Below are 23,519 nucleotides of genomic sequence, written 5' to 3'. Positions count from 1 at the left end.
GACTTAACATGGTGCTGCCGACGTGCCCCGCCATCCACCCCAGGTTCCCCGTTCACCTTCAGGAGATCAGAGCCTGCAGGCAGGGGAAAGGGACCAAGAGGTGGTCAGTGCGCCTCATAGTGACTGGTTCAGCAGTCGTTCTGATTGTTCCGCTGTTAGGATCAATTTGCATATTATACTTATATTATATAGGATAAAGCCCTGATGATTATTTTTATATAAATAAAAATTATTCTTTAAAGGCTCTGTGCTACCAAGAACCATTTTAACCCAGGAGTATGCTAACTTCTGACTTATCCTTCACTTAAAGTCTCCTTAATTACGGTACCTGATGGCTTTCTCTCCTCACGACCACCACACTGCCTCCCAATGGGTCCCTGTCTCCAGCGGGGACTCTACCACCCACACTGCCCAGAGTCAGTGTCCTACACACGCACACTGATGTCATCATTGGCTGTTTACTTAGAGAATAAAGCCCATGACCTCAGCTAAGACTCATCCATATTGTTGCATGTAGCTACTGTTTATTCATTTTCATTGCTTCATAGTGTTCTACTGTTTGAAAGTTCTCCAAATTATATATCCACTCCACTGAAGATGGACATTTAGAATGGACCCAGTTTGGAGCTATTATCAATGGTGCTATAATGAAAATATGCATAACGCATCCAGGTACATTATGTGCACAAGAGTCTCTAGGCAGTGGTTCTCAACCTTTCTAATGCCTCGACCCTTTAATACTGTTCCTCATGTTGTGGTGACCCCCAACCATAAAATTACTTTCGTTGCTACTTCATAACTGTAATTTTGCTACTGTTAATGAATCGTAATGTAAATATCTGTGTTTTCCGATGGTCTTAGTCGACCCTGCCAGCTAGATGCTTGCTCATCCCTGAGCCCACAGCATGCAGACAGGTGATCAGGGGTTTTCAAACTGAGCTGCTCATCGGATTTACCTGGAAGACTTTTTTTTGTTTTATCCTCATTCAAGGATATTTATTATTGATTTCAGAGAGGGAGAGGGAGAGAGAGATAGAAACATCAATGGTGAGAGAAAATATGATTGGCTGCCTCCTTCACAGCCCCTAAAGGGAATTGAGCCTGCAACCTGGGCATGTGCCCTTGACTGGAATTAAACCTGGGACCCTTTAGTTGAAGGCCGAAGCTCTATCTACTAAGCCAAACCAGCTAAGGCTGGAGGACTTTTTAAAGACAGTGATTTCCAGGAGCCAGCCCAAGTCCCCAGGACTAGAATTATCTCCAGGCTTTCCCTCCCCCCTGAGGCCTGCATTAACACACAACTCAAAAAAAAAAAAAAAAAAAAAAAAAAAACTAAACTAAAGGGTAGGAGGATGAAAAATAAATCCAGAGGCATTCTCTAAAATATTTCCAAAGCTCTTACTTGGAAATGGCACAGAATGCTCTCTTGGCTGAACATCATTGTTTCCAGTTCAATCATCACCATCCTTTGCAATAAAGCAGCTTACTCCATTTTTCAAAGTTAGTACTTTAAGGAATCACCCCATTTTGAACACAGCATTTATATTCACCATTAGTTCCAACAACAACTTGCATTTATCTAGTGCCTTATGCCCTCCAAGCGAGGAACATCTCCATTTATTATCTTATTAAACCTCACTCTGTGAGGGAGCTCGGCCAGCTTTACCCTTTAGCCCAGAGCCAAACGCCATGGCAGCATCCAAGCAGCTACACCATTAACAGGTCTCCGTATGAATGGTTCCGGATTCCCTCTACATCAAATCTCCTACCAAATCCTATTGGACTTTCCCAATTGCACTTGCCCCTCCTGCTGGTTCCATCCCTTTTCAGGTCCCTCCCTTCGTGCCCACATCAGCCCATGAAGAGCACTATCTGTAACTCCTAGAGCAGGTGGTCATTCATCATTCATTCAATAAATGGCCACAGAGTCTCCTCTAAGAGCCAAGTACCATGCTAGATACACACTGAAGGTACGGGTACAGCAGAATGGGAAAACAGAGACCTGTTATGTGAGCACAGACATAAAAAGCAAGCGAGTATCTTTTGGAGAACAGTCTTACTGGGCCAAAAAGAAGGCTCCTGCCCAGATGTCACATTTACACGGAGAAGGCCCGGAAATCCAGGTCAATGTGAGCACAGGGAGTCGTGTTTTGGGACAAATACAGTGATATTTATTCAGGCTACTAGATAATTATACCCTTGTGCTCTTTATCATCAGGATTAGAGATTCGAAATAATACCAAGTCAAGTTAACAGAGCCAGAGTATTTTCATATCTCAGTGAAAGCAGGTTTGGCAGTCAACTAAAAAGGCCTGTGCTAAACACATGAAACTTAACAAAATGTCCAACTTAACAAAAACAAATACAAGATTTCAGAGTAAGAAAAAAATAGATACACAAAGAAAAATGCCCTAATATTACCCCCTTGAAACATGCACATTTTTGATTTGTGATTCACCTGATAAAAATTCGAAACTTGGGATGTTTTAATCCAGGAGTTGAAACACAAAAGTTTCTAAATGTTACCTACCTTATTTGTTAGAATGGAGACTATTCATAGGAGTAACTTCAATTATAAGGGAAATTCGTTGAACTAAGAACAGTTGCTCATCCCATTCATTTAATCTGTGTGCAAAGTTGGACTTTGGCTTGTTTCTTTCACTGTATTTCAGGATAAATGTCTTTGATATTTTGTAAAAATTGAATCAATGCCGAAACCGGTTTGGCTCAGTGAATAGAGCGTCGGCCTGTGGACTGAAAGGTCCCAGGTTTGATTCCAGTCAAGGGCATGTACCTTGGTTACCGGCACACAGTAGGGGGTGTGCAGGAGGCAGCTGGTTGATGTTTCTAACTCTCTATGCCTCTCCCTTCCTCTCTGTAAAAAAATCAATAAAATATATATATTTTTAAAAATAAAAATTGAGTCAACATATCAGATGTGATTAATACATATTCTACTAGGCTGAGCACTTTGAAATCTCAGAAACTGCATCTGTAAGCATCAATGGATAAGCAGAAACTCTTAAGACATGGGAAGGTGAAGACATTGGCATTAAAATGCTCAATGCTGAGTATGGAAGAATGGTCCTGCTACTCAAAAGCAAAACCCCCAGCTCCCCAGCATCATAAACATAGGAGTCTCCACTGATGGGAAAGCTTAAATCTTGCTTCTAGATAAGAAAAACCTTACTGCTTATCGCAAAAACCCAAACAGCTATGGTGAAAGAGCAACACCCAAGAAAATGCTTTTATAAGATGATTATCTTTTAGAATTGCATTACTTGGATAAGGTAAAAAGTCCATTATTAAAGACAGATCAAATGCATACCCATTATACTCCCACATAGTCCAATAAAAACTAACAAAAGAATAAGAAACTAACAGATATCTTTTAAAGAAGGGAAGCAAACCCAAAATCATAAGAAATGAATAAGCTTATCTCAGAATGTAGGGTTTCAGAGGGCAGAAACCATGACTTCGCATTCTGAGAAATTAAAGCAATGTACTCCATTCTCCACTAGCAAAGGCAAATGCCTCTGTCCTGTCCCACTTATTAAATAGAGCACATTCCTACAAGAGCTGGATGTCAATTTTTTATTTTTTTTTTCTTTCTACTCTCCAATTTGGGACGAGTGTCAAAGGGAAAGCCATGCATTGGCCCAACATCTCTGACTCTGGAAACAGGCAGCTCCTCGGAGCTCCACGCGTGATGCCCCTGGGTCTATGGCAGCCACAGTCACAGCCCGGACCAGGAAGAAAACCAGAACACAGGGGATTTGGTCCCTGCCAAAGGCTTGCATTAACTCTGGATGCTTTCACTCCAGTGCTCAAATCTCACACTGGACCTAACATGGAAGGATTCCTCCCTCCCATGCCTCTCAGACTGAGGAGCTCTTAGCCCCGAGAGGGTGTGCTGAAGGAACTCAAAGTCACAACACGGAACACCTTCCTGCAGCCTAATGGGAACAATTATAAACGCTGTTTCTTCAGTAACATAATGCATGCTAAAGATGGGAGTCATGTGGATTTTTAAGATTCTGATAATAGCAACAATAAAGGTAGTAATACTAGACATTAACATTTATCGACTACTCTCATTTGACTGTCACAGCAATCCCCTTCATACTAATGAGGAAACTGAGGCTTAGAGATGTGGGGTAAATTGTGCAAAGGCATATATCATAGTTCAGAGGTGGGATTCTACCCAAGATCTAGCCAGTTACTGTGGTATCGGATGAGGACCTGTAGAAGTCTAGAGGAGCCAGGTGGGCTGGCTGAATAAAGCAGGCTGTAGACTGTTAGCCAGCTGAGCCAGGTATACAAGACAAGAGACTCTGAGGCTGCCTTGGCTCCTATTCCATGGAAGGCCCGCTCGTGGACAGAGATCCCTGAATTCATTTGCATCGGTAGGTTTCTATTACTTCCAAAGCATGACCAAGACAATGGGCACCAAGGTGAAGAGGGAAAGGGTGTGTAGTACCTCCTCCTTGATAGGATACTCCAATTATTTTTATCCCGATGCCCCTCCCCTCCCATGCAGTCTTTTGTTTCAGGATATCCCTTTCAATGATTTTCAGACAGAGTGGAAGAGAGGGAGAAGAGGGAAGAAAGAGAGAGAGGGGGAGAGAGAGAGAGAGAGAAAGAGAGAGAGAGAGAGCGAGAGAGAAAGAGAGAGAGAGAGAGAAATGAAACATCAATTGATTGCCTCCCACACATGCCCCAACCGGGGCCAGGGAGCAAACCTGCAACCGAGGTGCTTTGCCCTTGACTGGGAATCAAACCTCATGACCCTTCAGTCCAGAGGCCAACACTCTAACCCACATGTGTCAAACACAAGGCCCGCGGGCCAAATCCAGCCCGCCAGGCCTTGCAATGTGGCCCGCACCGCGCTGTCATCACTGCACTCCGCTGTCAGTTTATGACATTGTCAGTTTATGACTGTTCAGTAAACCATTCGGCCCGCGATTTAGGCTGGATTTTAGATTTTGGCCCCTTCTCTGATTGAGTTCGACACCCCTACCTAACCACTGAGCCAAACCAGCTAGGGCAAGAATAAATTTTATTATATGTAAACAATATCTCAATAAACCTGAGAATTAAAATTTCTCCTTTAGAGAAACATTCACATGGCATTTATGAGGATTATAAGCCTTACCAATATTGCAGTACTGTTTATAATTTTAAAAAAAAATGAAAACCACCAGAACATCTGTCAAAAAGGAAAAAGCTAAATAGAATATAGTGTAATCATAAGGTGGAAGATGATGCAACAGCTCAAAGGAATATGGCATATATATATATATATATATATATGTTATGGATAAAGTTTAGAAACATTCTATTATGCAAAAAAGATAAGGGCACAATGTTTCACACAGAATGAAAGCATGTATGTAAAAGCAGATATATGAAACTATACTATGCAGGCTTTCTGAGTACACAGGGGAGTACCTAGAGGTATCTCTTAAAAGTCTAGAAAAATGCCGGAACTGGTTTGGCTCAGTGTATAGAGCATCCGCCTGTGGACTCAAGGGTCCCAGGTTTGATTCTAGTCAAGGGCATGTACCTTGGTTGCGGGCACAACGCCAGTGCGGGTGTGTGTGTGTGTGTGTGTGTGTGTGTGCAGGAGGCAGATGATCGATGTTTCTAACTCTCTATCCCTCTTCCTTCCTCTCTGTAAAAAGCCAATTTTATATATATATATATTTTTTTTTTTTTTTTTTTTTAAAGTCCAGAAAAATACTCCACTCAGTGATGACACTCATTGCCTCTGGAGAAGGCAAAAGACACCAGGATTGAACAGGGTGGCCAGAAAGGAGGTGAGCTCTATCGTTTTCCCTCCACAAGGAAATCTACTCATTAATTACCTGTGTGCTTACAAATCAATAATGTGTCATTTATGTGAGAAGTAAACAGAGGTTATAAGTATGAAATCATAGGTGCTTTTTACTAAATGTATTGGGGTAACACTGGTTAATAAGATTATATAGATTGCAAGTACACATTATAGCTTTTTAATACATGTGCTCATTTGTGCATCCCTGCACCCAACGTACACACACACACACACACACACACACACAACACACACAGAGGTGATCTTACCAATTTGGGTTTTCCATGCTTTCCTGGAAGACAGACTCTTCCTTCATGGATGCATACTGTGTCCACGTAAGGCAGTGACTCTGGATAGCCATGCTTCTTTTCTGGGGATTGAGCCAGGATTCCTCTTCTAACTGGATATCAGGTATCTTTAAAATGCTCACCTGTCCAACAGAGGGAGGACAGCTTTCTCAATTTTGGAAGAGCAGGCTACATAAAGACTGCACCCAGAAGTGCTTTCAGTCTTGGACAATTAAGAGGAGAAATGATCCTAATATGTGGCTGTAAGTCCTTGATAATCAAACATACTATGACCTTACTAAGTGCTGGTGAGGACGTGCAAATGGCCCGGGATTTATGCAGGCCATTCAGTCCTTGGCCTGATTTCCCTAATGGCTAAGCACTAAGCAAATTATCAGCCTTCTTCGCATAGCCTCTAGGGCTGGTTATGGCCTTAAATCAACGAATTCTAACTGGGCCAACTATGGGCTCATGTGCAGGACAATATCAGGTAAAATATTTTCTTCATTTTAAACTCTGACTACACCTAGAAATGTATGCTTTCCTAGGTGAGGAGACATGGAAGACTGCAAAGGCAGAACTGTACAAGTCAGAGGTGTCCTTGAATTATTTAAGGATTGAGATACAACACAAAGTTGAATGCCTTTTTAAATAATAGATTCAAAGTATGTATATAGGTCAAAGGCAGGCAGGGCACGCACTTGGCGGAAAAAGCTAGTAAGAATTTTTGCTGCACAAATTGCAACACATTTTACCCCCTGGAAAATAAAAGAAAGCTCGTTTCCACTGTGTTATCACCTTCCTTCCCACTGAAGGATGTGACAGAAGTGATAGAAGCCACCATTTTTCCTACAGACGGCGCAGCAATGTCATTTCCAAGCTCGTGGGTAGGAGCCCAGCGGGGCTCCACGTCACACACAGAATCGCTCCCAGGCTGAAACAAACGTCTGAGAAATCTTATAACTGTGAATCGGGATGCTCTCTTCATATTTCCTAATGATGCCAAAAAGGCTCTTGTCACTAATTTTTCTACAGTTGGAGCAATGTGATTTAAAATCTCCACTTACCTTTTTTCCCAACAATCACCAGTGTGCTGAAGGATTTCAAAGAAAGAAAACAATTTGCTATCATGAAGATTTCATCACCAACACCATCACTTTACAGAAACATACAGAAAAAGGCTCACGGAGAGCACCGAGAGCATTCCTCTCCCTGAAATAAGGGTCTTCACTTCTGAGAGTGAAACAGACACGGAAGCTTTTACCTCCCCTACTAAAGATCTGGTAAAACATCTACCGTCTGCTCACCTCTGACCATTCTTACTTAAGAGTTACATCTAACCAGGGACAGATCAGGAAAGATGGTCACTTGATGTCAAATGTCCATGGTATCTTTAAAATAAGTGCAGACCAGCTCTATGTCCACTAAGAGTCATCCACAAAAGAGAGAGACACAGAGCCAGACAGGAAAACAACTATCTCCAGTGGCATCTGCCAGAACTGAGGTTGGCCTGGCTGGTGTGGCTGGGTTGGTTGGGTGTCAGTCCTTGCACTGAAAGGTGGCCGGTTAGATTCCAGGTTGGGGCACATGCCCAGGCTTCAGTCTCCATCTCCTGTAGGGAGCGTGCAGCAGGCAGCCAATCGATGTTTTGCTCTCATGTTGATGTTTCTCTCTCCCTCCCTCTCTGTTCCTTTCTCTATGAAGCCAATAAGAAATCTTAAAAAAAATAAAATAAAATAAAAAATAAAAAAAAGCTTTACTTCTCATGCCTGACCTCAGGCTGGTTTCTAGGGCACTCCAGGCAGCAGGCCTTCAGGGGTTCATGAAAAGAAGGAGGTAAAACCTGAGGCTGGATAATAACAGATATTTTTTTCTCTGAAGGGCTATGAGGCAGGAGAAAGTTCTGCTTTCCATCAGAAAATGCTCTTTTCATGGCTAGAAAATTCCCCAATGTTACACCAAAGCTGCTAACATTTTGAAATGAATTTACCTTCCTTAAAATTTCTGGAATCACATTCCGACAGATTGCAATCCTCTTTCTATAGATGATCCCTGTCGACACATCTAGAAATAGAAAAATTTTACACTCAAAAGGGTATTTACGGAAATGTATGCTTGTCTACAGTCAATAAAACTTTAAATGTCCATCTCCATTTCCTATCTGTAGAATTCCTTAAAAAACCACATTTAACTCAAAACTTCGGATCTCTGACCACTTTTCTGGGCCAAATCATTCCAAATACACTTATCTGTGACCAAGGAACATGTGTAAACAGCTACTCACAAGTGCACATTCTAATAATTTATTTATTTATTTATTTGATTGATTTTTTTTTGATTTTTTTTTTTTACAGAGAGGAAGAGAGAGGAATAGAGAGTTAGAAACATCGATGAGAGAGAATCATCGATCAGCTGCCTCTTGCACACCCCCTACTGGGGATGTGCCCGCAACCAAGGTACATGCCCTTGACCGGAATCGAACCCGGGATCTTTCAGTCCGCAGGCTGACGCTCTATCCACTGAGCCAAACCGGTTTTGGCACAAGTGCACATTCTAAAGTTAAAGATAAAAAGTCACAAATTGTCCACTGCTGTGAACTACCAATGTCAACACTCCAATGACAATGGCCAGTGAGCCTCCTGCTCAACTCCAACAAAGAGAATGTTTTAACAAAACAAAAACAAAAACAAAAAAATAAATGGAGAATCTGATTCTACCATCTTCTGCACCAAACATGTTTTCAAACCCAGATTTCTGACTACAAAATTTAAGCTTACAATTAATTATATCAGGCTTACCTTTCTCATAGGGGAGCAGACTCCCCAAGACTGGAACTACTATTTTGGAAGAAAGTTTCCAGAATAACAACAGGAATGTAAAACAAACAAACAAAACACACAAAACAAAAAGGAAACCACTGAATAAATGTGAGTTCAGAAAAAGTTAGAGAAAAAGATAAAACTCTGAAGCATTGTCATTTGCGCTGTGAATTCCTGTGACGAGGCCACACTCCTATGAGCCCTGAACCTCGATGCAAGCCAGCTTCTGACTGGAAGCTGCTGACAGGGTAAGAAATTGGTCTGTCTTCTCTGCCTATCGGCACTCCTCCTGCCATCTCATGCCATATGTGCAGCACACATACTGAAATGGATTAGCCACTCCTTCAGCCCTGGTCAATGGTGGAAATTATAATTAATGTCCCTATTCCACTCTGGAATATGCACATTGTTCTCTCATTTGATCTTCACAACAACCTAAAGGCAGGTTTATTATTTTCCCATTGAACCGATGAGGAGACTGAGCCTCCAGGAAGTTAGGTTATAGTAACAAAATCGGGACTTGCCAAATAACAAGTTCCTCCCACACTGAGTGCAGGTACCTGAGAAAATGTGTGTGGGTTTCTTAAATATATTTATAGGAGTTGTGGAAGTGCAGAAAATAACCTCACAAGCAAAAGACAGTTTTCTGTTCACCGAGCACAGAGGCCTCAATGTCATGTAATGAAAAGTAGCATCTCATATGTTTACTCTGAAGGCTCCAAAACATGTCAGACCGGGCGCTGGGTGTCTCCAAAGGTTTACACATGGATTGTGCCCATCATTATAATTCCCTGCAGTGCCCAGGTCTCAAGTTCAAACACCGAGAGAGAAAATGCTTCCACGGGAGATATGAGGGACAGAGAAAAGACTCTTACACTCTAGTCCAGGGTCAGTAAACATTTTATGTAAAGGGCTAGGTGGTAAATAGTTTAGGTTTTGTAAACCTTATAGTCTCTATTGCAAAAATTCAACTCTGGAGTTGTCACCAGGAAGGAGCCATAGATAAAATCTAAACAAACAGGCATGGCTGAGTACCAATAAAACTTTATTGACAACACAGGCCACACAAGCATAATTTATCATCCCTTGCTCTGGTCAAAAATGAAACATAGTAAGTAGAATTATGGCCCCATAATCGAATCACTTTACAGTCACATCTCACACACATGCTATTAATCATATGCCATCTCTAAAATGATATATGAATATGTTAGAGGTTATAATCATGCAAACTTGGACAAGTTTTTTTCTCTCTCTACCTTGGTTCCTTCATTCATTAAATAGAAGTAACCATAATACCTACCCCATACATTGTTTTGAAGATTAAATAAAAGAAAATGTGGCTGGCACATATTAGGTGCTCAAAAATGTTAGCTGTTATTATTGTCATCAATGAATTATTAACTGAGAAAGTGGCAAGAGCATAGTAGGAAAGCCTTCTATTGCTGTAAGTACTCAGTGTTCTCTTCTCTCAGTAGCTTCAAATATAGAACTACACCTGTTTAAAACATAACAGGCTACACATACACCACAGACACACATCTTTACAAGAATGAGGATCACTTAATGCTCATCACTGAAGTGAGGTAAATTCGGAGAACTTACCTCTTTTTTCCTCCACGGTGTTTACCGAGATGACATTTTTGTCCATGGGGTTGGGATACTAAAAGAAAGCACATAGAGGAGAATTAGCATCCTACTTTCACCAACGTGAACTATTCCGTAGTAACCACTGTTATGCGCGGGAACAGTAAGTATTCGCCAAGCAACATCTAAGACTCGCTTTCAATCAAGGGTCTTCATTTTACCACTTCAGCCTGGGTAAGTGAGGGGCTAAACACAGCTGGGTCTGAGTGAACTCTAGGAGAAAGCTTTCTTAGACCCAACCTAGCCCCGGATGTAGAGGGGGAGGTTAGGTGAAGCTAATCAATAACTAATACTAGCAATACTGAACCAGCCTTATTTAATGAAGAGTGCTCTTTGTGCCCGCCGCTGTGCTAAAGGCTTTACACCCCCACAGTCTTGTTTCAATCCCCTAGCGGCCTCTTCGTTGTGACTTGGTTCTGGGATATCATTCCCCCACTTTTCAGAAATGAAAACTGAATAAATGTCAAAGACCTTAGGGTCACCAGCTAGAGTGGGGAGCCAGGAAATTCAACCAGGCCTGACACACAGTGAATTCCTTCACTGCTGTCCTATACCATTGCCTGGCAGCTGGGTTAGCATCACAGGAATATAATCCTAGGAGTAGTCTATGCCAGGTCCTCAATAAAGTTTATTGATTGACTACATTCCCCTGAAGGACAATTTGGATATAATAAGGCTGCTAGCAGCTACCACTTTTGTCCTGGGCAGTGTATATATTTTCAGTTTCATTCTCACACCTAACCCATGGCATACATGCTGTTTTTCCCCCTCTCACAAGTGAGAATTAAGACTTGGATAAAGTAAGTAATTTTCTCAAAATCAGCCAGCTAATGAGCACCAAGACTGTAATGTACCCACTGATGCTCTGTTGCCTTCCATGTCCACCTAAATCAGCTACTCAAACCCAACCCTTTCCATTGCTCAGATGCAAAAAGAGAGACTTAGGGAGCAGCAGTGACTTCCTCAAAGCCATGGGACAGGTAGGCTGCTGACTCAGGCCTGCTGAGCATCCCTTGGACTCTCTTCCCAGAGATTTACTGCTCTATCGTGTGTGATCAAATCGGAAAAGTACAGAAGTCTTATCAAAGATATCATAGGTGCTAAGGGGGCGGTGAGAGCAGCAAAGAGGCTGGGGGGCAAAAGAAGAGGGTCCTCCACCTTCCACCTGGCAAACTTGAACTCTAAGTCTTCTGAGGAAATAGAGGAGGCAAAACCCAGTGAGTGTGGGTCTCCCCCACCACGCACGGACAGCTGGGTGTGTGCGTGCGTGCGTGCGTGCGTGCGTAAGAGGCTGATTGATTGACTGACTTTGACTTTACTGAAAAGGTCCTTCACCTTCACACATTCTTTAAGATACCTGTGGCCCCAAAGGACACTGGATTGGAACAGAGCCTGAGAGAGTGGGAACACGGTCTGTCCCGGCCACTCCTGTATCACCTGCACAGTACGTGGCGCCTGTGGGCACTCGATAAATATTTGCTGAATGAAGGAATGATTTGGCAGATAAATCTCACTGACCTCAGGGATCAATCTGAAAAATAGACCTTCCTTCTTGTTTGGGAACCAATCTGGGAGAAGTCCTCAGCAGCCTCACGCCTGGTCATGCCCCGTGCCAAAAGCTGTCATTCACACTTCCATCCTGGCAACTACAATCCTGATAACTAATCAGAAACACGGCTTTTTAAATAGTTATTCAATCATTCATTCATCCGTTTTTGCTCTGGGACGAAAATGCTCAAAATTATGATGACTGCTTTATTAAAGTTCAGCCTTCTGAATTTCCTGAAGATAATGTCCACTACAAATGGTTGGGTTTAGTTGCTCTGTTCCTCAGCCAGGGGCCTCACCTCACCTACACAGCACCCGTGAAGCAAAGGCAATATTTAAGATACACGGATGCCCTGAATTGTGTGTGTGTGTGTGTGTGTGTGTGTGTGTACTAGAACTTTCACACTAATGTACAATGAGAGTACTTCCTTTACTACAGTACTAGTTTGTTCATATTTTACTCATCAGCACATCCTGACAGAATATTGTACATACAATGTAAATAGTAGGAAGGTTACTAAACTAAATTATGAAAGAGATTACACATGTAATCACTAGAGAAGGGCAGTGATCAACGTTTTCAGTCCTTATTACTTCCCTTAGTTATCAGGGAAATTCCTAAAGAGAATAATAAACTCAAAAGAGTAACACTTTTACATAATTCTTATACTTGTTTACTAAGTCAAAAGGTATCATTTTAATAATAGTGAAAACTCTATTTATTCTTCATTCAACAGTTTTTTGAGTAACTACCATGCCAGACATTGTTCCAGACACTGAGAATATAGTAATAAAATGAACAAAATTGTAGCCATTTAGGGAGTTCACATGTTACTTGGGGGACAAATCTCACACACACACACACACACACACACACACACACACACACATTAAGAAAATAAATCAGACTAAGGAATGAGAGGGGAATAAAAATTGTGGAGATAGGCCACTGTAAAATAAATAAGGGGTCACCCATTAGAAAATGCTTGTGAATAACAAAAGTAAAATGGACATTTTATTAACCAAACACAAGAGATCCTGAACTATTCATTCCAGTAAAATCACCTGTACAATTCGAGTCATTTTCCTAGGCAGAAACTACTTTTGGAGTTGCATAGTCATGGGCCTTACGTTTCCAGACAAGAATGGGGAAAAGGCACCAGAGGTTTGTTTACAACAGCTAAATTCCATGACATAAAAGGCAAGTGTTTGAGCATGTTTAAAAGTAAGGATTTACTGTGCTGAGGCTCCCCCTGCCTGGCATTACTTGAAATGATCTGACATCATCTTGTGGTGGAAAAGCCCTAGATTACCTTCTGGAATTCTTATTTACCCGAGTTAGCAAGAACACTGTGAGTGGGGAGCTTAGCCGATGAGCGAAGAGAAAAGGTGTTTCCTCTGCAGCTCACGTGCAGAGGCGGGACTATTGGCATGCTGTCTCCAGTGAGGGCGGCCCCCCACCCCATGTGTTATGTCTCCCCTCCGGGCCTGTCCCCTGTCCCAGTGGCTGCCGTGCTGCGAGCAGGCCCCCCTGTGTGTGGCATCTCCACTCTGGGCCCATCTGTGCACACAGCCTCCTCCTGAGCCAGACGTGACTGTTACGGCATCCTGTCTAATTTGCATATTATATATATATATATATATATATATATATATATATATATATATAAAATATCATAAAGCCTACCCTTAAGATAGTAAGGAGTTAGTAAAATATCAACTTTGCTAAAAGCTCAGAAATCAATATACTCCTCACCCCACTCCTCCTCCCAAAAAAGTCAATGACCTCAAAAGCAGTCATTGTTTACCAACTTCCAAATGGCATGATCCAAGAGAGCACAGGAAGCAGCTGAGCTTTCTTTTAGCAAAGACAACTAAAAGAAATCTGGTATATGGAACATCCCTGTTAAGCACTAAGGGAATCCTGGCTACCTAGGCTGCTGAAAAGAGGTTTGGTGTATACTACACAAAGAAACCAATCTGGGCTAGGCCAAATCCCTTTACAAGCTACAGGCAACCGTCGACCTTAAAGGAAAAGCAAAGTTAATTTTATACCAATATCAATGGGGTCATTGATTAATCAAAATTTCAATGATAAAAAAACTAACAGAGGTGAAGTGAATAGATATTTTGAATGACTGTTCATTGGCCTTTCAGGCCAGTAAGATGATGAAGTAGAAAGAACAAAGGAAAAGGAGCTAAGACATGCAGACCACGATGCTGCCATCTGAGAAGCCAGGATGGGAGACCACCAGATGACCCTGAAAGGCCCTCTGGCTAGAAGTTATCATGCTCCACAAAGGCCAACCACCGTCACATCATCCTCATCCATTCAAAAATGTCCTAATAATTGGGAATGACATAAAGAAGTTCTTTGAATGGAACAGTTTATAATTGGGACACAAAGGAAAATCCTCTTAACTCTACATTAAATGCATTTATAAACCCAATGCATTAAAGATACAACCGAGCCGAAACCGGTTTGGCTCAGTGGATAGAGCGTCGGCCTGCAGACTGAAAAGGTCCCGGGTTCGATTCCAGTCAAGGGCATGTACCTCGGTTGCGGGCATATCCCCAGTAGGGGGTGTGCAAGAGGCAGCTAATCGATGACTCTCTCTCATCGATGTTTCTAACTCTCTATCCCTCTCTCTTCCTTTCTGTAAAAAATCAATAAAAATATATATATTTTTTTAAAAAAAGATACAACCGAAGTCTCCAAAATTACTTGGCCAGTACTCTTCACAGGCGCCATGGTTTGAAAGCTAACGAACTCTCCCACGGCGGAGGAGACTAAGACAGGAAAACTAAATGCAATGTGGGATCCTGGATTGGGTCTTATTCTGGAGAAACAATATTAGTGAACGATGGCAAAAGTCTGCATACAGTCCGTAGATTGGTTAACATTGTATCAATGTTATTTCCATGGTTTTAAAAATTATGCATGGTTTGGTGAAGCTGGGTAAAGAGTGTATTGGAATTCTTTGCTGTTTTTGCGACATTTAATAAGTTAAATTATTTCTAAATTTAAAATTAAGAAATAAAAAAAACAAAATTAAAGTGAAGTCACAAAGTGTTGAAACAGAATGAGTTTTAGAATCCAATAAACCTCAGTTTGAAGCCCATCTGTGGGAGTCTTGGGCAAATTACATTAATCTCAGTCTGCCTTAGTTTCTTTATTTATAAAATTAGACAAAAATACCTACCTCAAAAGGTAGTTACATGAATTAAAGAAAATAATTTTATATAAAGTACAGCATCTGGCATCATGCAGGTCCTCAATGAACAGTAGTTCGTTTTGCTACTAAAGAATGAATCAACATTTTTTTAACATTTAGTTTCAAGGCTTCAGTCTTTTTGTAATTTTTTTTTATTTTATTGATTTTTTTACAGAGAGGAAGGGAGAGGGATAGAGTTAGAAACATCAATAAGAGAGAAATATTGATCAGCTGCCTCCTGCACACTCCCTACTGGGTATGTGCCCGCAACCAAGGTACATGCCCTTGACCTGAATCGAACCCAAGACCCTTGAGTCCGAAGGCCAATATTCTATACATTGAGCCAAACTGGTTAGGGTAAGGCTTCAGTCTTTATCTTACAATTTACTGTGGTGAGGCATTAAGTATTTTACTAGTATCCACCTGTAATCCAAATACAGTTAAATGATGGTTAAAACTATGGGAAGATATTTCTTCCTTTCCTACACTAGTGAAACCTCACAAGCTATGGTTTAGCAATTCAGAATTTGTATAAGATACAAGTCTTCCCTGACACATCCCTCCCCACTAGAATTAGCAAAAACACCACATCAGAGAAGAATAGTAGAGAGAAGATTTTTAAAAAGACATCAAACTCTAAATATTCTAAAAGTTCTCACAGATTTATAATTAAAATACAACCTTGACTCACACTGTACGCCTGTGCTATGTCCCTGAGAAAATGCTTATTGCAGAAAATCAATGCATTTCCCTCCGTCCCCCTTCACAGTGAGCTCCTTGAAGCCAGGGCCATGTTTTACTTACCTTCTCATCTCCCAGGGCACGCACTCATTATGGATGTCTATTAGTAGACACATAATGAATGTTTAACTACAAGTACTTTGATAGTTAAAGATCTTCTGTCTTTTGTGCACTGATTAAGCTAAAGCCTCCCTGAAATAAGTTACCAAGTGTACTTTAATGTTCTATAAATGACATTTTAAAAATAAGTCATGATTCAAATATGCAACTTTATTCATGCGCGCTTTATCCTTTATTACTCCAAGTTAGTAATGATGTATTGCAGATTACCTTTCTAGGCTTTTAATTTTTAGGTTCATGAAATAGTGTGATAAATTAATAGTAGTAGCATTAATTTGTCATAATATATAACAAGTTCTTTTAAAGCACCTAGTGTGTGCCAACATTAAGCTATGTATGTGTACGTGCATTATCCAATTTATCTCCCCCAATTCCAGGTAAGAGCTTTTATTCTTCTGATTATGCAAACTGAGGCACAGAAAAATGAAATGACTTGCACAAGCTCACACAACTACAAGCACTCTGGACCCCTATCTGATGTCAGAGCCCACGCTCCTCATGTCTGCACCATTTCCCTCCACATCGTGCCTAATCTTCTGGTAGAACTGAGGATAAGAAGGTAAAAGGGAACAAACACTATTACAGTGTGAGCCGAAAGAATAACCACCATTATGTTAAATGAGGCCTTATCATTTGCCACATCATTTATTCTGGAAATGTGGATTCACCCCCAAATATTTCAGGAGCTCTGCAGAGGGAGACGTTCCAGACAACCAGGTGTCAGATTTGCAAGGGGGAAGAGATAGGATCAGAAATGGAAACGTTATTAATTACCCAATCAACTTTCTACTCTAAATGGAAATAGCGTTCATAAATCCCCTTTATGAGTTTAAGGGAAAACACTCAAACCATTTTGTGTAGCACATCAGACTGCTGGCTAGAATAAATAAAATCCGAGGTCACTGTTGAAGCAAAGAAATTATTTTAATCTGTCCCTTTTATTACACTCCACAAAGGAAAGGCATGTTACTAAATCCCACACTGACTTGGTCTGAAGTTAGATAAGGCTAAATCCCAGAAGAGTATGTTTCACTCATCCATTCAATAAGGATTTGTTGAGTACCTACTATGTCCCAGGATCTCTTTGGTATACTTGGGATACATCAGGAAAAAATGGCAGAATCCTTGCCCATGAAGCTTACCCTCTATTCACTCTTTTGCCTGTAGCATAAAAAGAAAATAAACCTGATCAACTCTATGATAAGAAAAACTGTCACTTCTGTGGCCTCGTTTGGGAACCAACAAGAAAATCCAGTCAAATGACTTTAAATTTCTGGTATACAAAATGTAAGAAGTATTTGAATCCAGCTCATGAACGGTAAGCCCATTAAACAGGCCCATGTGGGATTCCAGCAATGAGTGACCTTCCAGACTGCTGTGCTCCTCTGTGCAACTTTGTGTTCACTTGTCATGCAAAGACAGAACACAACATGCACTGTCAAGTGCATTGACACTGTTGTTCATGGACAGCACAGCTCAGCAGCGGATGAATAAGCCATTTCGGGTTTCACAGTATTCCTCCAGGAAGAGTTCATTGAGAAACACCACACACATTTCATGAACAAAGAGGGCTGTGCTGTTTGTTTTCAAGGTGCCACTTAGCTTTGAAAACATGTAGCTAATATTTTGCCTGTGGTACCCAACAGGCAGGTGTAAGAGCAAACATTTCTCAGGTTTTAAAAATAGTAGTATAATATAAACTTGGAAGGCAAGTCCTAACATACCAAAGCCACAGATCAGGAGACTCTATTTAAAATAGAACTTCCTTGGCGCTGAAGAGGCCTCAAACATACCATTGTGCAAAATCAGATTCAAGGCTTCCTGGAGATCCTCATATGATTGTCCCCTCTGCCAAGTGCTTTCCTTTGAAAACACAAGACGACTAAAAGAGAAGTGTATTTTGCCAAAAAATTATATATACATAAATATCATTCCGACAACTTTTAGGCTTATAAAAAGCTTATGCTTGTCAAAGTGTTACACATTTGGTCTTCCCACCACCCTGGGAGATGGGTGGGGTACCTGGCACTCACAGATGAGAAATTAAGATGGTAGGTTTGCCTTAGATGGCTGCATGCAGCTCCCTGCACAAGGGCTGCCTGCACTGGGGCTACAGCCGCCTAGAGGAAGGAGCACCTTTTTGTAATTTGCATAAGCAGATCCTTTACTTTCCCCTGGCCCTGTTTCCTATGAGTTTGTGGAATAAAACCCCTAGGGTTGCCTCTTTCTAATACACACAAGGGCACAGCATAGGCTGGTGCAACTGTTTCCTGAGGCCACCTGAACACTGCTTTTAACAGGGACAGCACAATGACTGAGTCCAGGTCTACTGACTTCGGTTCATGACTCTGTGGTAGGCAGCTGGACAGACATGAGCAGAGCACGGATGATGGGCCAGAAATACAAGGTCATCAGGGCAGAAAACAAGGAATCCCCCCCCTTTCTCCTCCCCACTTCTCTCCTCCTTCCCGCCCCCCCCCCCCCCCCAATCTTTCCTTCCCAGGATATTGCTGGTCATGTGGGTTAGACCCCCTGACTTTTCCTACCGCTGGTCATGAGGTTCAGACCTTCCCCTGACCTTTCCGCCCCTGACATGTCGCTAGTCATGAGGGTTAGACCCCCTTAGAGGGGGATGAACAAGGGGGCCAGAGAACAGCTCTTAAGCATTGAGCCCCCAGGACAATGAGGTTCTGACCCGCATCAAAGACATCTAGGCTTTAGTTGTGTTTGGGATCCGGACCCAGAAAAGCAGCAAAACCAGACAAGCGCACCACAGCTGACCTCAGGACCAGCAGCACTGACAAAATGACCCCTGCCTAGCACCAACCAATCAGTGGGACCACAACCCTGAAAAGAAACACCTCGAAAGCTGCTATTAAGATCCTCCCCTGAAACCTCCCCTAAAATCTGACCCTTAAAACCCCTTAGGACAGAGGACCTTTCCCCTCCCCATCCTCCTCCTCTGCCTGCACACCCTCAGCAACATTAGTACCTTTACCCTTCTCTCTCCTAAGATCCAAGAGCCCCTACTTTTGCCTCTGTAACTTGTTTTCTGAGCCCATTGCTTCTATAATACCACTCACTTCACTTCTTCTACCTCTGTGATTTCCTTAATAAACTTATTCTTATGGTTTGAGTCTTGGCTGTGAATTCTTTCCTACCCAGAACTCAAGTACTGAGGTTGCTGAACCAAGGTCCAGTCTGACCCCACGGGTCTAACCTCACTGGTCTAACACCTGGTGTCACACTCACCACTGCCAACAGCTGTAAATAATATAAGATGAAGATTCTCACAGCCATTTGGATTTATCGATGTCTCAAATAGTTACACAGCCCCTCCCAGGGATCTGTGAGGATTGCTTTTGAATAGAAACAATGGAAGTGTCATGTTGTCCATAGCGTTGACACTGTCCCATCACCAGGCCTTTTCTGCAAATGTTCTCCTTCCTTTTCCCTTCCCCCAGCTTCCAAAATGTCCTCCTCAGTCTTCATTTACTATGTGCCAGGCAGTTTGCTAAGTATTTTATAAGTATTTTTATAATTCTTCTAGGTCCTAACCGAATGAAGATATAGGTGACCTCAGCAGATATAGGTACATCACGTGGCACACAAAAACCTCTCAGCTGAGCTCAGTCAACCACAGAATCGTGAGAATCCTATCATTGGTTTAAGCCTCTAAATAACAGGAGTGATTTGTTACACTGCAGCAGGTAACTGAATCGCTGTATTCTCTCACACAGCAAAGCCATACCCTTATAGCGGGCACCAAAGGCCCACCCAGATGAATAAACTCTCAGAGAAGACTGTGGACAAAAGGAAACTGAGATAGAGAACAAAGCAGAGTAGATTTTACCCCCTCAGTACAATCAGTTCTCTGTATCCAACCAACCATGGATTGAACATAGTTGGGGGTGGGGCGGGGAGAAAGCACAGGATGTTCCAATAAGCAAAACTTGAATTTGCCATGCAATGAGCACTACGTTGAATACACACAAAGGAAGTTATGTATAGGCACACCCTACTGTAGCCTATATGCAAACACAGGTTATGGGCAAATGCTACACTATTTTATAGATGAGACTTGAGTATCCTTGGATTTTTTGGTATCTGAGGGGGTCCTGAAACCAATCCCAAAGGATACTGAGGGGTGACTATAATCATCTGTGTTCTTCCTGGGTGCAAGCAGCACAGGCTGGCGATCAGGGTTGTGGGTTTTGGATTCAGAAATGTTGAAATCCTGGCTCTCCCACCTGCTAGTTCTGGGAACTTGGAAAAGATGCTTAAACTTCTCCAAACCACAATTTTCCCAGACTGTGAAATGGAAGGCAATCACAATGACCTCCTGAGCTGCTGGGAGAAGTAAACATGATAATGCGTGAAAGCACGCCCCCCCCCGCCCCCCCCCCTTCTCGCCTGGAAATTCCTGTTCTTGCTTCAGCCAGTATTTCACAAATGCCACTCTTTCTAGGAAGCATTTCCTAATGGCCACCAGGATTCAGCAGGCCTCCACGAACTTTCCCTGTATAAATACGCATCATTAACTGAAACTGTGTTAGTTTTGTTGATCATTTATTAATGTCACTCTCACCGATGAGAAGCCATCAGCTCCACAGAGCCTAGCACACAGAATTTCTAATCATTATTCAATGAAGATGGAGAGAGAAAAGAAAAAATTTAGCCCAGAATCTTGACGCACGCCAAGTACTTTAAATGAGCCCAGCATTGTGCTATGTACTTCTGTAAAAGCACGCACTGCCAAAGCTTATCCTATATAATAAAAGCCTAATGTGCAAATTGACCAAATGGCTATAATGCACATTGGCCACCTGGGAGCAGATGCTCAATGCAGGAGTTGCCCCCAGCCTGCAGGCCCCAAGCCAGCCATGGTGGGTGCCAGTGGCAACTGTGGGTGGAGCCCGCGAGCAGGCAGCACCAGGCAGGCCAACGCGGGTGCCAACAGGGGGCCCCCCACAACTGCCCTGCTGGTCACCCCTCAGATCAGCCCTGATTGCCAGCCAGGCCTAGGGATCCTACCATGTACGAATTTCATGCACTGGACCTCTAGTGGTCTAATGAGGGTAAAAGGTATGCGCAGAAGTAACTATCTAACACTGTGGAAGATGGCCAAAGTGCCCCTCCAGTTCTGACAAGACAGAGATCACCTCCTGATGAGGACAATACAGAAAGGCTTTCCAAGGAGCAGTGGCATTAGAGAATCCGCCCTCCAAAGTGCCGATCCTAACAACAAAAAAGGGGTGTTCACTACTTCTCTTTTGGACCCAGAAGCCTAGCCTAAGGCAAAGACCACATCAGGTCACTAATTCAGGCCTCACTGATCATTCCTCCGATTTTTTTTACTGAACATCTAACAGGTGCCGTGAACAAGCTGGCATGTCCCCCACCTCCCCAAACAGGCCTCCACGGTGACATCATGTTCACCAGCATCCTACTCACTCCTTTGTGACCTGGGCCCCAACCACATAATCTCCTCTAATAAAAGTCAGGTCTTATCACTAAAAAAAAAAAAATATAAAATAAAAAAATGGCCACCTTCCTCCCCCAGTATACCCCTTAGCTTTGCTTCCAGATAGCATATGGCGTGCACTGCCTGGCAGCTGTTGCTCAATGCACATTGGTGAAATCTTGCTTAAGAATGTGGAAGCTGAAGGGAAACCTGAGAGATCTGCTCAGTGTTTCAGACGCAGACACTGAGGCCTGCAGAGAAGATGACCTTTGACCGAGGTCATCAAGTGAACTCACCAAAGGTAAAGCCAGACTAGAGTCCAGGGCCACACCTCCAGCCCTGGGTGCTTTTGATTTTTCAAAGAAACTTCCCATCATCCTATTTCAAGAAACCTGGGTCCTTCTCGCAGGAGCCCTTGGGATAAAGAGGGCCACAGTACTGAGGCCAGGGGGCTCCCTGACAGCGGCACAAACAGCAGCAACGGTTTAGAGGCATCGGTCCCTGGAATAAGCACTTTGCATGAATTATCTCACCTGATTCCTCACAACCAACCGTGATACTATTGTCCCCATTTCACAGATTACGAAACTCCTATTGTTTTCCCCATTTCACAGATTATGAAACTAAGGCACGGGCAGGGTAAGCCAGCTGCCCCGAGTCCCACAGCTGTTTCATAAAGGAAGGTGGGCAGGCGATGGAAAGAATGCGGAGAAAACTGAGATGATGGCTTCAGTGACCCCTACCCCCTCGCTTTTAAGGGGTCCTGGAAAGACAAGTCCTACACAACAGAACTTGGGTTTCCTGTAACTCTCCCCGGAGCCTCCCCCCTCGGCGCAGCAGAGGGAACGTGAGGCTGCACACGGCGCCTTCCCTCCGGCCGGAGGGGGGAGCCTTCGAGGAAACCTCCGCCCGCGCCCAGCTCAGCCCGAGGCAGACCGCTGCTGGGGGGGAGACGGAAGGGAGACAAGAGGGGACAAGGGGGGTAAAGAGGACAGGAGGGGAGCAGAGAGGCCGGGGAGATGGGGGCGCGGGGACGGGAGGGGGAGATGACAGCGGCAGAAGCGGGCGGCAGGCGCGCAGGCGGAGGAGGCGCGGGAGGAGAGCCGGGGCCCGGACCGGAGCCGCCGGGCGGGTACCTTTCGGAGGAAGCTGGCGACCACCTGCTCGAAGGGGTACTTGTACACCTGGTGCACCTCCACGGTGACCCCCATCCCCGCGCCCCCGCGCCCGCCACGCCTCCGCGAGCGCAGGGCCCCCCAGCTCCGCCCAGACTGCAGGCCGCCACACGAGGGCGACCCAGGGGGCGTGGGGTTTTTTTCCTCCTCTTTCAAACTCTGAAACTTTATTGTCAGCCCGGAGAAACAGACAAGCGGTCAGGTCCCCGCCCTCTTCCGCCAACGTCCTCTGCGGGCCCTGCACGCTCCGGTCCCACGGTCTGCGCATTGCAGTTTCCAGGCCCCGAGCTGCCCGCCAGGCCTCGGAGCTTTGGACTTCGGGACTTGTTTGTGCCTCTGTGCCATCGCTTGTTCTGGAGCCACCGCTGCGAACTGCTGATGGCGCGCCCCTGAAAAAGGAATAAACACCGTCAACAGCCATCCCCCGGGCCTAGGAGCTGTAACCTAACCCTCCTTGTGAGCGCAGGGAGACAGGGCCCTGGCAGCTGCCTCCCAGGCTGGACTTTGGGTCTCAAGTTTAGTAGCTGGGTGCCCCAAAAATTCCTTTGCGTCTTAAAAGTTAAACACCACAGAGAAAAAACAACGAGACAGAATTTTTCGTATTCTTCCCTCGGACGGTGCGCATTGGATGAGAAGGAGCAAGTGATCCATTCATTCAATAAGTTCT

The 23,519-nt window shown here is 43.4% G+C and overlaps 1 protein-coding gene across 2 annotated transcripts in view; it reads right to left on the bottom strand.

Moving 5' to 3' along the window:
• PRELID2 (PRELI domain containing 2) overlaps nucleotides 1-23,007 on the bottom strand; it is a 54,927-nt gene extending 31,920 nt beyond the window's left edge. The window contains exons 1-4 of one of the 2 annotated variants that reach the window (XM_084883181.1): nucleotides 22,814-23,007; nucleotides 10,548-10,605; nucleotides 8,114-8,187; nucleotides 6,106-6,266 (exon numbers count right to left, since the gene is read on the bottom strand). In XM_084883181.1, the coding sequence (XP_084739307.1) occupies nucleotides 6,106-6,266; nucleotides 8,114-8,187; nucleotides 10,548-10,605; nucleotides 22,814-22,888 (368 nt within the window). In that variant the 5' untranslated portion in view covers nucleotides 22,889-23,007. Of the gene's footprint in view, nucleotides 1-6,105; nucleotides 6,267-8,113; nucleotides 8,188-10,547; nucleotides 10,606-12,107; nucleotides 12,246-22,813 lie in introns of those variants that run through there. The other variant, XM_084883182.1, reaches the window with a different exon arrangement.
• Between the last annotated feature and the right edge of the window lie 512 nt (nucleotides 23,008-23,519).

Source organism: Pipistrellus hanaki, assembly GCF_964339955.1.
Source record: "Pipistrellus hanaki genome assembly, chromosome: 5".
NCBI lineage: Eukaryota > Metazoa > Chordata > Mammalia > Chiroptera > Vespertilionidae > Pipistrellus > Pipistrellus hanaki.
The sequence above is the reverse complement of the archived record's forward strand: the minus strand, read 5'-3'. Positions and strand labels throughout refer to the sequence as shown.